Source organism: Colius striatus, chromosome 8 (genome assembly GCF_028858725.1).
Source record: "Colius striatus isolate bColStr4 chromosome 8, bColStr4.1.hap1, whole genome shotgun sequence".
Taxonomy (NCBI): Eukaryota; Metazoa; Chordata; class Aves; order Coliiformes; family Coliidae; genus Colius; species Colius striatus.
The window spans coordinates 25366065-25381941 of NC_084766.1; the positions used below are offsets into that span (position 1 = coordinate 25366065).

The 15877-nt window shown below is 51.1% G+C and overlaps 1 protein-coding gene across 4 annotated transcripts; it reads left to right on the plus strand.

The window, feature by feature from the left end:
• Nucleotides 1-2282: 2282 nt before the first annotated feature.
• MFSD13A (major facilitator superfamily domain containing 13A) lies at nt 2283-15769 on the plus strand. Of its 4 annotated transcripts, XM_062001330.1 has the most exons (10): nt 2294-2312; nt 3083-7621; nt 8356-8425; nt 9010-9089; nt 9893-10342; nt 11244-11361; nt 12258-12354; nt 13093-13264; nt 13783-13976; nt 14176-15769. In XM_062001330.1, exons 3-10 carry the CDS (start codon nt 8384-8386, stop codon nt 14433-14435), a joined length of 1413 nt encoding a protein of 470 aa, XP_061857314.1. In that variant the 5' UTR covers nt 2294-2312; nt 3083-7621; nt 8356-8383; the 3' UTR covers nt 14436-15769. The 4 variants fall into 4 exon arrangements, with proteins under 4 accessions (XP_061857312.1, XP_061857314.1, XP_061857313.1 ...); XM_062001328.1 differs by lacking the exon at nt 3083-7621 and having other exon boundaries at nt 2283-2312; nt 8356-8624; XM_062001329.1 differs by lacking the exon at nt 2294-2312 and having other exon boundaries at nt 2332-7621.
• The last annotated feature ends 108 nt before the right edge of the window (nt 15770-15877 follow it).

Below are 15877 nucleotides of genomic sequence, written 5' to 3' on the forward strand. Positions count from 1 at the left end.
ATTTTTTTAACGGGAATCAAAAGGCAATCTCGAGTTTCCAGGAACACAATCACTCAGAGAAGACCTTCTTTGTCATGGTTTTTTTCAAGCTAAAGTGTTTGAAGCCTACCATCACACAGCAATAACAATTTAAATCAGCATCTTTCACAAGCAGGAAATGCTAGAAAAGTTACAGGCTAGAGTGTTGGCATGAATCAATACCCTCAGCAAGTTATGCTACTGTATGAGGGCTTATATCCACTAGAGAACTGAGCAGATGAGTCAGGGTGAAAGAGGTATTGCCTCCAGAAAGATTATGTTTTCCCAAAGCCAAGCAAAGCACAGAACATCTCAGCTGTATGCCACTCATACAAACACACAGCCCTGGTACTGTTTTGCCATTGTAGCCATAAAATGTTGCAACATAGATCAGACCCTAGTCATAAGCGCAAAAAGCAGAGAAAGACATTTGTTCGGTATGTGTACTCACATCCTGGGAAAAAACAGCTAAGATGATGCCTTCACTTAACTGAGGAACAAGAGAGAGTAGAATACACAACCTGATCTTAAGAAGGCAGCCTACTTTCTGCAGCCTTCTTTCACTGATGGACCTTAATGACACTTACAGAGCCAGAAGATACACTAAGTTACCACACCACAGTTTGCAGAAGCTTTCCCTTAGTAACCAGGGCTGTCCTACCTGTCTGAACATGCCCTTGTAGCCAAGGAAAACAGCAGGAAGCTCATTCCTTCAGCAATTACTTTACATGCTCAGACAGTCAGACTTAAGCCTAACTGCCACTTAAAGCTAATACAAGGTACACAGCTAGGGAGATGCCTCATAATAGAAAACAGACAAAACAGAACTTGAACATAAAACCTCAAAGCAAAGATAGAGGACACAGGTAAAGTGTCAGCTAAAATCAGCACATGAAGCCATTGTGGAAAAACTCAAAAGCACTCACCAAAACTTCAGGTCCTTTCCAAAAGCAGCAAAGCTTGGAGAAAACAGCCCTCAAAGAAGAAGGGTATGTGTTGAAGTAACAGACCTAATTTCATAAAAGAAAAGCCTACCATTGAGAACTTTAGGAATAACCCCTACTGTTGTTTGGTTTGCTCCCCCAAAACTTCTTGCTTACACTCAGTTATAGCCAGCTAAGCTGGTATTTGTACTCACTGCTCATTCAGTAGGTGGTAATTAAGTAAAAAGCCATACAAATGTCTCCCATCAGCACTAACTTATTGTAAGCACCTGTACTACCATGGGCCTTCACAGGTATAACTCCCCCTGCTCCCAGGTTTAAAACGGGTGACTCAGTGTGTAAAGTCAGCTCATCGTTGCTCAGCACAGCATGCTCCCTCAGGACACTTCATGCCTTGCTCTACTGCAGGTGGTCTCAATAGCTAAAGCTAAATACCTACAAATCACTCTTTAATTACAAAACCTGTTGACTGCAATTAATTGCCTGGCTTCTATAAACTTATGAAAATGACTTGCTTTGGAAATAGCTTGTAAATCTAATACACAAAAACGCTGGAAGTAATAGGATGCAATTATACTTTCCTAAATGTAGCAATTGGCTTTCGCCTCAATTTTCCCTTGTGAACTCTGTCAATAGTTAGATGTGAGCAACTGTCACAATGAGAGGTGGAAAGTACCACATCTGCTGAAAACAGGAGTTGCTTATTTTGAGAGAAAGCTCCAAAGACAGATCTTAAATAATAACGGATAACAGTCTTTTCCAGAAATGTACAGGACAGGACATAAATGAATCTTGGGAGAGAAGTGTGTGTAACCGATGACTAAGGCCAGAGACGAGAAGGGCATTTGATGGACTATGGAGGACAAGGAGCCGTGTTTATTCGTTCATCTCCACTTTGTCATTTTGCACCTTTGGCACAAGGCTCTTTTGAAGCTCCCTTGGAGGTGTTGAAGTGGAAACGACACCACGAGTCCAGCTCTCTTGTGCTGACATCTTGTGCTTCCCAGCCCCGTTTCTCCTCGGGCCCATGAAGCCGGGGAGCGGCGTGGGAGGCCGGAGGGCAGGGAAGAAGCCCTTGACATCGGCGGCCGCCCGCCGGCCCGGCGCCGTTTCCATGGCGACGGGCGGCCCGCGAGCCGCGGGGGGCGGGGCTAATGCAAATGAGGCGGCTGCCCCGGCCAGGTGACCTCACTCGAGATGGCGGCCGAGGGCGGTGGCTTCATTTGCCAGGACGCAAGATGGCGGCGGGCGGGAGCAGGGCGCGGGGCGGGGTTGGGCGCCGCCAGGCGCATGCGCGGGCGGTGCCGTTCGGCGGCGGAGCGGCGGGGGCAGCGCCGGGAGCGGACGCAGGTAGGAGGCGCTGAGGGACGGGCACGCGGGCGCGGTGCCTCCCCCGCTATAATGCCGGCCTGCGGTTGTGTCTTACGCCCGCAGCGGGGCCGCTCGGGCGGCGGTGGGGGGGATGCACCCTCCCCCCCTGCAGTGGGGTAGTCCGGGTCCGGGAGACTCCCTCCTCCCCCCGCCAGTGCAGTGGGGCAGTCCAGGTGGCGGAACGCCCTCCCCCCTAACGCACGGGGGTAGCCCGGGTCGGGTGGGAATCCTCTCCCTGCCGTGTAGAGCCCTAGTGCTCATCATCCGCTGCTCTGGACGGTCCTGCGGGGGCTAGGGAGCCCACCCTCTCTCTGCTGTCAGTGGTCTCAGTCCTTCTGTCCCCTGCCTGGAGCTGGTGGGGGTCTGGCTCCCATCCCTTCACAGGGTCGTGGCAGGGAGAGGTGGTCACCGTGTCGTCCTGCTCTACCTGGAGGTGTGGAACAGCGCTGTGGCCACCACATCCCTCTCACACCTTCCCCTCGCCTGGCAGCACAGCCCCAAAAACCCCTTCCACTGCCACGGAGCCTGAGTGGGAGCCCACCACGAACCCATAGCCCTGCCCCTGCCCAGCTGACCTTTCTCTACCGAGGCTACCAGGCTGGGAGGGAGGACCCTGTGGATGGGGTGCTGGGGGTGGCACCACTGCTTGTCCTCTTTGTGGCTGAAGAAACGGCATCCTCAGCCCTGGCCTGGCTCCTTGTGTTCCTCTCCCACATGTGGGCTGCCAGCTGCCACAGCTGGTGACCCAGCACTGTGTTTTTCAGGCCTAAACATCACGGAGATACCTGGTGGCCCTGTGGCTGATGCCAGGGCATTGCTGTGGGGACAGGTGTGGCTTTGAAAGGTTTGTACAGGTGAAGTCTCCCTGGTGAGAAGATGGAGATGTGTGGCAGAAACTCCCAGTTACTGCCTTGGGCAGAGTGGTAAAAAGTGCATCTCGGTGTTTCCTATTAAGTCTTAATGAGAACAAGCAGTATCTGTGCAATAAGCCTCTCTTCTGGCTTCTGTGAATCCCCTCTAGGGGGTTGGTTTCAATAAGTGTTTCATACTTACTTCCACATTTGTAATTTGAGTTACCAGGTGATGGTTCCTGTACCAGTGCTGTGAAGTCCACTGTAGCATTAGAGTTTATGTTGACAGCAACATCACGAGGAACCGTTTTTTAATACTTCCAGCACCCTTTCCTTTCACCGTAGAACAATTAACTGTTCAGAAAAGTGGTGCCACGTGCTGCTCAGTTAAATGTCTTAGCAAGTTCCAAGACTATGAGATCTACCCAGTTACCCCCATTAACGAGCCTCATAATCTCATTAGGGGATGAGATCTGGTTTAATGAGATTGCACTGCTGAAGCACAGCTCCACAGAAGCTACCAGCTGGTTCAGGATGTTAATTGTTGTCTGCGTGGCAGTTCTCTTTATGGGTGTGAACTCTGCAGTAGTGACAGAAGCACTTAATGGAAGCTCTGTAATAAAAAGGGTGTTTCCAAATCTCTCATGATACGGAGGTATCTGAATTGATAAACAGTACTGGGAAACGCCCTCATGGCCGCTTCGAAATAGTGCATTTCCTTGATGCTCCAGGTGATACCATGTTTTCAAAGGCTTCATTGCCTTGCTGTTCAGATAGCAGGCTGCTGTTAGGGAGATGGTTAATGTTTCCTGTGGGACTGGGTTTGATCTTCCCTTGAGACTTTCTGTTAGCAAGTGGATTATCTGAGGAAAGGTGGCATTAGCATTTCAGAAGTAGGATAGTGAAGAAATGAGGGTCTTTGAGATATGTTCACCTCTAAGAGAGTGCACAGGATCAAAGTTTGGTCAAAGAAGTCTAAATTTTGTGGAGAGTGTGTCAAGGAAGGGGATTGGAATAGGATTTTGAGACCTTTTTTAAGTGGAGACTCTTTCAGTTTCATTCAGTGAAACAGCTCCATGGAGGGCTCCCTTCTTGACGAACAGAGTCCTGCCAGAATCCTATGTAGCTCCAGGGGGTGAAGACCCTGCAAGGTGTCTATGCTTTGGAGACCTCCTGGTGTACCACACGTGGAATTGGAAGGAGCATGCAGAACAAGACCTGTATTCACAAAGCAGACTTTGTCACTGACAAATAAGCCTGACCAGATTAAGACATCCATGACTGTTTCCTCTAGCTGAGAATGTCATTTATGAGGTTCAGGATGAGCTGGCATGCCCAGCATGAGTTGGAACTGGTCACAGAGTGTCACCTCTTTCACAGGTGCAGCTCCAGCCCAGCTTCCCTGTAAACAGGGCAGTGACAAATGTCTAGAAATAGGGTCCTCTCTTGGGTGGCTTTCCCAGGTGGTGGGTTTATGGTGTTGCAAATGCAGAGACACAAAGCTGGTATGCTTGTCTGTCCCTCTGCTCTAGCTCGTGTGCCACAGTGCAGAATATGCAGCAGAGGCAGTGTAGTGATGTCTGGAGCAAGTACAGACATATCCTGGAGTATGATTTGGGGTATTCCAGCCTGCATTACCCACATAGTGGGGAATGAACGAGAGAGTCATCCCGTTACTGCGGTCAAGTCTGCAGATGACTATTTTGGGTTCCTGAGTGGCAGCTTCAGCATACAGGAATCATCTGGCTCTACTTGAAGAATTGGCTTGGGCCAAGATTCATGTATGTGTCTGTGTTGCCAACTTAGTACAACTGACTTCAGCTGTGGAAGGCTGGAGCTCAGCCTTGTTGTAAAGCCAAAGGGTTGCCGAATGGCCATGGGACGCAATGGCTTGTGAATCCAGCTGTGAGCTGGCTGGGAAGTCAGAGCAGCTGTGCCAGCCCCAAACTGTGGTGTGCTTCCAGCCCCTGCTCTCAAACAAAGGCAGTGCTTTCCTGATAGTCAGTACTCAAACATCCTTCTCAACAAGATAAGATCTACAAACGTCACTGGTGGGATCCGCGCCAGGTGTCAGATGCGGAGGTGGAAGTTTCTCAAATAAAGGCTAGTGGCTTCCTAAGTTACGAGCTTGTTGCTTTATGACTGTGCATTAGAAGTTCAGTGTGAATGAATGTTATTCCTTCCTGCAGCTCCTTTTCCCATTACTACTTAAAGCCTAATGTTGAAAAGTTCTGACATGCTGCGTGAGTAATTCTCCATTCCAAGGAAAAGGTTGTGAAAATACCATTGTGGCGAGCTTAAATAACACAGTGCTTTGGATATAAGACCAAAATCTGCTTTTTACACACAACTATGACTTGTTTCTTTTCATCTGCATATTTGCAGATGGAGAGGGGAAAAAAAATAATATCTATATAAAATGAGCTAACAACTATGCCAGCAAAATTAAATCACTTACGAATGTCTGCTGGCTGGAGAGGTTGCACATCTGTGAGAGTGACGAGGGAGAAGGAGAGGAAGTGGAACTTCACCTTCTTTGAACAGTGCTGTCGCATGTTAAGTGACAAAATGATGCGTCTCTGGAAACTTCAGCATCTGTGGTTTGTGCGACATATGCTTAGTGAAGCATCATTTGGATGTGCACAGGGGAAAGCACAGCGCTAAGGACCGAGCCTGGAGCGGGCTTTGCTTTCAAACAGGCTTTGGGTAGCAAAGTCAAGCCCAGGGTGAGAGTTGCCCTAAGCAGGTCAGACTGTTGGGCTGTTCTGACTTGTGGATGATAATTTAGGGGGAGAACACATGAGCCTGGCCACTGTTGTGGCCTTCCCATTTGTCCACCCCCAGCTTGAGCAGCCCTCAGATGAGGGATGCTAGAGGGGATTCCCCTGCCTGTTGCCTTTAGTAGCCCTTTGTGTACAGCTGTTCTCCATGAACTGCTCTAACCCTGTGAACCTGCTGCCCACCTCTGCAACACCCTTTGGCAGCAGATGTCAACCATTTGCTACCCGCCAGATAAAGAAACAATTTTGTGTGCTTTGAACTGCTCGTTACAGCTAGTGCTCCCAGTTCTTGTGTCCTAGTGTGTGCTAGTTCCACCTTCACCTTATCCACTGCACAGGGAGCTGTAAACCTTGATCATGTCCCCTTTCAGCCTTTCCTCTCTGCCTGAAGGGTCACAGCGGTTTAGTCTTTCATCAGCAGGTGGCTGCTTCAGTCCCTTGATTGCTTTATTTGCCCTTCTTTGATCTCCTTCATCTCTAGGTCTCAGGAAGTCTGTAGGGTGGTCAGATGCACTTGCAGTGGTCAAGGTCTGGACATGCGGAGGTGTCATACAATATGAAAAGATGCTGTCTCCTTGTCCTCCGTCCCCTTCATGAGGGTGCCCAGCACTCTGGTGGCTTTATCTGCCCCTGAGACAGTCCTTTGCAGAGCGTTGCTGGTAAGAGACAGAGGACTCACCCGTGGGTCAGTTGACTTAGCTCTCTCTTCTCCTTAACCTTTATCTTTACACATCACGAGTTCTTGATTCAATTTATGACCATACAATACGCCATTTCCCCTTGAGGCTTGTCTGTCTTTAATTACACCTAGAAAAGCTCATTGTCTGGCTGAATTCCTCTCCAAGCAGTGTCTCCCTTTTATCTGGCTGTGGGTTTTGGCGTGGTGGGGTGCAGAATGGTGCCTCATCTCCACGTGGGCTCTGCAGTTGGATCCAGTTGAGGTCTGGAGCTTTGGCTGGGAGTGGAGCTGATGTGCAGTTTCAGTCTAGTGATGTAATTGATTGGAACAAATGCTTTTCCTGCTCTTTCTGAACTGGTTGTGAGGAATTCTTCAGGCTGGGCAGAGCGGACAGTTATTTTTGCTGTTATTTCTAATCTTGCCTAGAAATGGTGAGACTCACGGCTTCTGGGAAATGCTGAATGGGACCAACGTTTCATCAGGTTTCATACCCAGCCTTTTATTCTTCCCCTTGGTCTTCTGCTTGGACTTACCACAGCTGATGTTGCAAGCCTGAGAAGGCTGCTTGGTGTGGAGTTTCCCATTTCTGATGTGCTCATTCTTACCCTGTGTTGTGAAGTTCCCATGATGTGTCTGAGTTGGATGAGCCTGGAGGCCTCAAACAGGGGTGACTTCCAGCCCTTTATCTTACTTTTGACAGTGGTGAGATAGCAACCTTGTTGTCACCCATCACGTGCATGCTGCCAACAGGGCTTCCTATGATGGCACGAGCAGGAGGAGCTGAATTAGACTGATTTAAGAATGCTTAACATCTCACCAGATACAGGAGTGCCTCTGAAGAGGTGCTCTTGTGGTTTGCCTTTGGTCTGCAGCAACTTGAGTGTGAGAGGGAGCTCAGTGTGAAAAGCACAAGAGGGTGGATGACAGTCCCACCTCCTGGCCGTGAGCTGCTGGCAGTGATGCTGTGAGGAGGTACAGGTATGAGGCTGCTGTTCTCACATGGTTTATTGTTTCGTTTCTGTATATCCAGCCAAAGCATCTTTATTTCAGAGACCTATCCTAAAATTTAGGCCACTCCAAGCTGAGCAGGACAGCTGCTAAGTGACTTCTGTTGCATTTATCCTATGATGGCAGTGTGGCTGCTGCATGCCATCGTGTTCAGGTCGTGTCTCTTCGTGCCACAAAGCAGCAACACTGCTTGTCAGAAATAACTGCTGTCTGAGCCAGCCCCGCTGCAGTCAGCTGTAAGCAGTGTGCACGTGTGGGATTACATCACATTTGGCTAAAAATGTACACTGGTACCTAAAAATATCAGCAGCTAGGTGTGTTTTCTGAAGGCTGCTTTGTTGTCTGCAGCTATCTAGCTTGATTCCTCTTGTGTCCTTGCTTTTAAAAGAGCTGGAAAGAGCTAATCGGCTACTTGCTGCATAGCAAAGAACATTAGAGGGTAAGGGACGGGGCAGCCTGCTCAGGGAGGAGACAGTTGAACCCCCAGGAGCCTGCAGCCTGGCCTCAGCTTAATGAAACAGCTTTAGTGCTGCAGACAGCTTTTAGTCTCTTAAATCCCCTCCAATCCACTTTTGAAGGCTCCTCAAAGCAATGTGAATTCTTATCTCTGCAGGCAAAGATTTACCAATTAATTTGATTCAACTTTTAGTTCATTTAAGAAATTGAACCTGGTTTCGTTTTAATTTTTTGGCCTGTCCTTGCAGGAGCAACAATGGACTGGCCCCAGCAAAGATGTCGCAGGTGTTGGGAGAAGACATCTCATGTGAAATGGAGGTGATCGAGGGAGCTGAGCACCGACTGCACCAACATGGGCTTGCGACTGTTGGCTTGTCTTTTTCATTTGCCCACTGCAGTGGTCTATGGGTCCCTGTCGCTCTTTGTGTCCATTTTGCACAACGTGTTCCTCCTGTACTACGTGGACACTTTTGTCTCTGTTTACAAGATTGATAAGCTGTCGTTTTGGATAGGAGAGGTTAGTCTTTTCCATGGGCTTCTGCCCTCCTAAGTAAGAAATTCTGAAACCGAGACCGTTAGCTGCAATGGCAGCATTCCCCGTGGGAAAGGGAGCGAGGGAGCCTTCGAGACAGGTAGAACAAGCTGGGACAGAAAACCCAGACACTTTGTTCTTAGGACTGCCTTTCCTCTGGGGACACCGAGGTGTCTCACAGGCAGGGAAAAACACTGGCGTTGCTGTGTTCATCTGGCAGTTCCCCCAGGCAGGGCAAGCGTTTGCAGCGATGGGGCAGAGAAGGTGCTCTGGGACAGTTCCTGCTGGGTGCTCACCATGCCACAAAGCACTGCTTGCCTTTGTAGGACCTGTCCTTTGTGTTGTCTCACTGTCCTGTTTTCTTTCCTAGACAGTGTTTCTGATCTGGAACAGTCTCAATGACCCTCTGTTTGGCTGGCTGAGCGACCGAGTGTTCCTTAGCACGCAGCAGTAAGTTCAGTTCCGCTCCCAGCAGAGGCTGGGAGGTTTGTTTAGTCCCTAGGGGAGATGATGAAAAATTGGCAGCTTTAAAATGATGGCGTGGGAAAGGTTTCTGGGGCATGAAACTCTTAAATACCTCCTTTTCCTGGCATCTTTGAAGTTCAGTGCTCTTTGCCCGCTATTTCAGTATGTGGCTGTATAGAGGAAGTCGCACACCTATGGGGCAGATGTGACCCTAACCCTTGATAATCACGAGTGGTACAGAACTTAAAATGTGGGTGTCTAAAATCTCAAGCCCTTGGTATATGAACAAGGCTCTTAGTGGGGTGTTGGAGAGTGTCTGTATGTAGTTTGGGAGAGACAGGAGGGGAAAGGACAATTATTTCCACCTGAAATGCCTCAGACCAGTTATTCCCAAACCCCCTGGATCATGGATCAGTGTTGGCCATGAGCTTTTATCACATATTTACATTAAGCTTTTAATGAAAATCACAATTTTAGTAAAAGCAGTGAAAACTTCAAGTGCTCATTGACATGATTTGCATTGTGCAGAATGCAGACAGTGCAGCACTGTCAGGCAGAGACTTGCTCTGGAGAAGAAGAAAATCCCTTTCATGCTTTGTGGTCTTCTTAAACCTGTATTTTCAGTGTACTCGAATATTAGCTGAGAAGGTATCCGATGTGGTTGTTTTGTTACACGAGCACAAGCTGTATTTCTGTCTATGGCACTTACAGGACTCCCTTGGAGAGGGAGAACATATGGTCACGTGGGGTTTTGTCTGGGTCTCTAAAGTCTTTGTCTTCTCTTGCAGGCCAGGAGCAGAGATTTCCTCCCCAGAAGTAGTTCTGAAGAGGCTCAAAGCATTAAGCCACAATGGCCCCCTCTTTGCCATCTCTTTCCTGGCTTTCTGGGTTGCCTGGGCTCACCCTGGTTTGCAGTTCCTTCTTTGCCTTTGCATGTATGACAGCTTTCTCACCATGGTCGACCTGCACCACAACGCCTTGCTCGCAGACCTGGCTGTTTCAGCAAAAGACAGGACCAGCCTCAACTTCTACTGCTCCCTCTTCAGTGCCATAGGCTCCCTCTCTGTCTTCATGTCCTACGCAGTGTGGAACAAAGAGGACTTCTTTTCCTTCCGCATATTTTGTGTGGCGCTGGCCCTCTGCTCCATCGTTGGTTTCACACTGTCCACGCAGCTGCTCCGCCAGCGCTTTGAGGCTGATGGGAAAGTGAAATGGGATCAGGAATCAACCCTGAAAGAGTAAGTGTCATTGGTTCTGCAGCACAGGGAAAGGTCTGGCATTGATCTGTACGTACTGCAGCAAACTAGATGTGTGGGAAGATCCAGGGCAAGGCAAACTTCTGTTAATCATCTGTGGTTCTTGTCTGTTAATCCAGTTTCCAGAATCACCTCTGTCACACTGGCTCCTCAGGCCCTCTGAAAATAGGACAAAACTATCTCGTGACACCCCTGGCCCAAACTGGAGGCAGAACCCTGACATGCTGTGTGGCCATCCAGTGTTTGGAACACGAAATAAGTTAATATCTAGAGCACCCAGTGAGGCCTGTGAGTGCCAAAATGTGAGAAGCAGCTTACCACGAGTATTCCTGCTTGAGCATGAGAGCATCTTGCTGCCCACTTCCTATGGAGTTGAACAAGTGAATGCCTCTTCCCCTTTTGCTGGCTTTAGCTATCTGATAGCAGCTGAGCTGATGGTAGGCCATGTGCAGCAGGTTTTCACCATTCAGCTCCTTGCTTTTCCTTGGGCTGCCTCACTTGGTGTCTCTTGTTATGAGCTGCCACCTTATGCTTTCCTAACACAGCAGATCCCAATGGGACCTGCTGGGTGAGCTGAGCACAGGGATCTGGAAGAGGAGCTTATGCCTGGCTAACAAGAGGGGAATGCCTAACAAGAGGGGAATGCTTTCATAGTTGGAGATCTGAAGTTTGGGTTCAGAAGACACATGCACTTTGGGAGACCTGTTGCCTGTAATTCTTGTTAGCAATAAGCAAACGTCGTTGTAAACTCTACTCTTTGGAGTTGGTCCAGGGAGAAGGTTGGAGTGGGAGCTGAGTGCAGTTACCCAGGGAGAGCTGGGGGCTCTCTCCTGCTTGGTACAAGGGATTTACGGTTGTGTCTTTTTGTCTCTCCTCCCTTTAGGCTGTACATTGAGAAGCTCTCCGTCCCTCAGGAGAAGAGGATCACCCTGGCAGAGTATCTCCAGCAGCTCTGCCGACATCACAACTTCCTCTGGTTTGTCTGCATGAACCTCATCCAGGTAGGTGCAGCAGTGACGTGCTGTGATTCAGAGGATGGGCACTGGCTGTGGCTGTTTGAGATGGTGATTCAGCAGTGTGGGACTTCCCCAGGAAGGGCAGAGGTGCTTCCAGCACCCACTTGCTCTCTGAGTCTCCTGTATACATTGGCTGATTCAGCAGCTGGTAGCCACTCCGTGCCTGTGATCTGAGGATATTCCTGAGCAGGCTGTGGGTTGCTCCTTCCTCCAGGGGCATAGGCTGGATCACAGGAGCTGGCTGAGCTCTGTGCAGTCCATCTGGGGTGCAGAAGCACAAGACTTGGCTCATGGTGGAGACAAGTTCAGCAGTGCAGTTTGCTGGCTGTCAGCACAGTCCCCCTCTGCTTTCTGCTTTCCTCACATCACTGTTACCACTGTCCAGCTGGATCCACCTCCCAGCTGGCTTTTGCCATTTCTGTTCTTCATCCTCTTCAGTGATTACTACCAAATGCTGGCAGCCTGCTCAGCTTTCCTCAGCTTTCTTTGCTGTAGTCACAGTTCCCTGGGGACTTCCCCTCAGACAGGCTTTTGATGCTGCTCTGCATCTTCCTGTTGAAGCTGGACTGCCACCTTGTCCTTGTGCTCCTGACAGTCGCCATCTCCCCAAAACGCTGTGGTCCCTGCTGCCCACTCCCTGCCCCAGCAGCTGGGCATGACCTGACCCTGGGCATGCCACAGGCATGGGTGCTGGTGCTGCAGCTTTGCAGTCTCAGAGCCTGTGGTGTCATAAACTCCACAGACAATCTTTTGCTGTGCCGAACTCCAGGCCTCTCCTGCATGGTCCCTTGGCACAGTGCTCCTAGGATAACAGAGCCCAGAAGGCTGTTAGCTTTTTCTGTCTTCCTGCTGACCAGCTTGTCTGCACGCTGCCTTCACAGGTTTTTCACTGCCACTTTAACAGCAACTTCTTCCCTCTGTTCCTGGAGCACCTGCTGTCAGACCAGATCTCTGTCTCTACTGGATCCTTCCTGCTTGGTGAGTCTTGGGTGGGACTGGGAGGAGCAGCCACGTTAGGACCTGGCTCAAGGCTGCATTCCCTCTTCTGAGACTCCATCTGGGGTGAGGTGTGCTCACACACTGGTCTCTGGGCTCAAAGATTCACACATGCACACACCCTGTGTGCTTCCCTGGGACCTCCTGAGTCATCCTTCCTGGGCACAGAAGTAACTTGGACCTCTTTATATAGTGACGATGAGCCTGGTGTGCTGGACTCTGGCCTAGACTCCACAGAGGTATTGCTCTGAGCATCAGTGAGTGGCTGCAGATACTGTCTCTAGGATGCAGCAGGGAACACAGCCCTGAACTGAATCTTTTTCTCTGTGACATATGAACCACTTTCCATGCTGCCACACATATGTGGACAGTGGTCCTAGAGCTACCACTGGAGGGTTCTGCCTGTGTCTGGCCATGCTGTCCCATCTCTCGTTTTTGCTCCAGGACTGGCTCCCAGCCCCTGTGTGACACTGGGTGAGTCTTCCTTCTTGCCCATGAGGCTGCTGAAAGCCTTGCTCTGTAGGAAGTGTGTGCTGTGCCACAAAGCTGCTGCGGGGGGTCTGCTGCAGCCTTCTGTGTGTATGGGAGGGCTGTTCTGTACCATGTGTGCTACAGCCCTGCCAGCAATAGCCAGCCTGGTTCCCTCTCTTGGTATCGGTCCTGGGGGCACGGTGGATAATGAAACTCCCTCATGCTATTTGTGCCTCTCTCTCTGCTCAGGTGTTTCCTACATTGCCCCTCATCTCAACAACCTCTACTTCCTGTCCCTCTGCCGCCGCTGCGGGGTTTATGCTGTGGTGCGAGGACTCTTCTTCCTGAAGCTGGTGCTCAGCATTGCCATGCTCCTGGCAGGACCTGATCAGGTGTATCTGCTCTGCATCTTCATTGCCAGGTAGGCAGGCAGCACTCAGTTCTGCTGCCCTCTTTCACCTAAGAAGGGAAATACTTGTCTGCATTTTACAGAATAGGAGGCAGGGAGCAGTAGCCAGGATCACACAGACGGCATGTGGCTCCCAGCTGTGACATCAGGATGGGACGTTGTAGGATCAGCTGGCTGTGCCTGCAGCAGAGAGAGGAGGCAGCGATGTTCAGGACAGACCCTGCAGGGCTGGGAGCAGCCCACAGCAGCCTACCCAAGCTGCCTTTGCCTCCTGCCTGTAGCCGTCACCCTTGGTGTGTGCTGCAGCTGCCTGTTAGCTGCCAGCCCAGTGTGTCCCATCCCCAGGCCCGTCTGTGTGGCAGGTCAGCTCTGATCCAAGGCATTGCTGCAGGATACACAAGACTGATTGGTAGTGGTGTTCCTCTCCAGTAGCCAAGGCTTCTGAAATTCATATTTCAAATGTGAGAGAACCTTTCTTGCCCTCTTGCCATTTTCTCTGATCTCTGTCTGTTTTGCCTGTTGTTTTGTAGCAACCGGGTGTTCACAGAAGGGACCTGTAAGTTGCTCAGCCTGGTGGTGTCTGACTTGGTGGACGAGGATCTGGTCCTGAACCGCAGGAAGCAGGCGGCCTCGGCGCTGCTCTTCGGGATGGTGGCCCTGGTCACCAAGCCGGGCCAGACCTTCGCCCCGCTGATCGGCACCTGGCTGCTCTGCGCCTACACGGGTAAGGAGGCCCCTGGGAAAGCAGCGAGGCGGGAGCGGGCACACCTAGGGGCTCTGTCCTCCACCCTGGGTGGTTGCAGAGGGCTCTTCCAGTTGCTAAGCTGCACCTGGTCTCTATCTCCAAGGCCAGTCACTCAGAATGAGTGGACGCGGGTCCGTCCCCACTGTCCCCAGTCTCACAGACTCCTCTCTGATACCAGGCTACGACATCTTCCAGCGCAGCCCCTTGAGCGCCGAGTTGGTGGTGAGTGCCCGGCCCAAGCCCGAGGCCGCCGCGGCTGCGGAGCCGACCCTTCGCCAGGGCTGCTTCTACCTCCTGGTCTTGGTGCCCATCGCGTGTGCGCTGCTGCAGCTCCTCAGCTGGTCGCAGTTCAGTCTGCACGGGAAGCGGCTGCAGAGGGTGAAGGCTCAGCGCCAGAGTCTGACACAAGGCCGAGCACCAGAAGTCAAAACCGTCTAGAGGAGGCGCCTGAGCCCTGGGGGCTGGGAACCCCCATTACAGTGCAACTGTGAAATGCTGTAATGCCCATGTTTACTCAGCCCAGGACTTGGTCGCTGGGGATGGCAGAGAAGCAGTTCAGCATGGGAAGGACCTGGAATAGATTGCTGGGGCACAGGAGCGGGGATGCTTTAGCCCAGTCTGGCCTGGGGAGCAGAGGCTAGGACATCCCAGCAGGACAACCCTGGTGCAGTCCTCCACCCTGGAGAACTGCAGTATTTGGGAGCAGTGAGCAGGAGGGGACCACACTGGGATTCCTCCCTTGCTAGACCCCTGCAGTTTTGGAGAACAGAGTGGGAGGCTCCTGAGGGGCCAAGTGATGGAGGTGGGTAATGGCAGGACAGCAGGAGCAGGGATAGGAGGACTCTGAAGGCCTTTCCCAGTAGCTGATGCACCCTTTTCCACAGACACTGCTGTGGTTCTTGGACCAAATTCACTCTTTGGCATTTGATGTTCCCAGGACAATATCCTGCACAGCCTGGGCCTGCCCACTGTGCTGCTTGTGTGCTGAGGCTCATTCCTTCCTGGCCTTGCAGAAGCAGTTGGTGCTGGGCTTGAATTGGGCTCAGAAAATTAAGCTGCAACATCTCATCTGGCATCCCTGTGCCTGTGGTTACCCCTTCTCTTCCCTCAGCAGCCCCTTCCCAGCTGCACTGTGACACAGCAGTGCCCGGAGTCCCTCCTAGGCTGCCTGAGGCTGGGGGGCTGCGGTCAGGGAACCCATCCCTAACCCTGGAACTGCCTCCCTGCCCAGAGCCACCCCAGGTGAGGCAGAGAGGTACCTTCTTTTGCATGGGGTGAGGGCAGCCTGGAGGAGACATCAGGTCTGGCTTTTGTGCCTTCAGTTCCTCTTAGGAGCCTGTCTTACAGTGCTGGCCAGTCATGGGGTTGAGATTTTACCTCTTGGTCTCCCTGGTTCTGGCTGGCAGCAGGGGGAGTAAGTAGTCACTGAAGATATCCTCCAGACAAGCAAGCATCTCCTCAAGGAGATTAGAGGCCAGCAGAAGAGATGTGCCAAAGCACAGCTCTGCCCTGTGCATGCCTGGAGGGAGGAGGCTGGAGGCTGACAGGAGCCTGAGGGCATTGCTGTTTGTTTAGTACCAGGTTCTCTCTGGTCCCTCAGCCCACAAACCTGCCCTAGTGCCTGGGGACACAGCTGACCTTCTGTCTTGGACCAAGACCTTTCTGCCACGAGACTGCTGCAGCTCTTGAAGGTTCAATCATTATTTGTGCAACTTCCATCAAAGTTTGAGAATGATTCTTCATTTCATAAATTAAAGATGATCTTTTCTGTATTTCTCTGGGTTTTTTCCCCCCAGAGGGTGGATGACACCCTGCTGGGTTCAGATGCTGCTGCTGTGGCTGGGTTGAACTGCTCCTCCCAGAAAAGCAGGGCCAGGTCT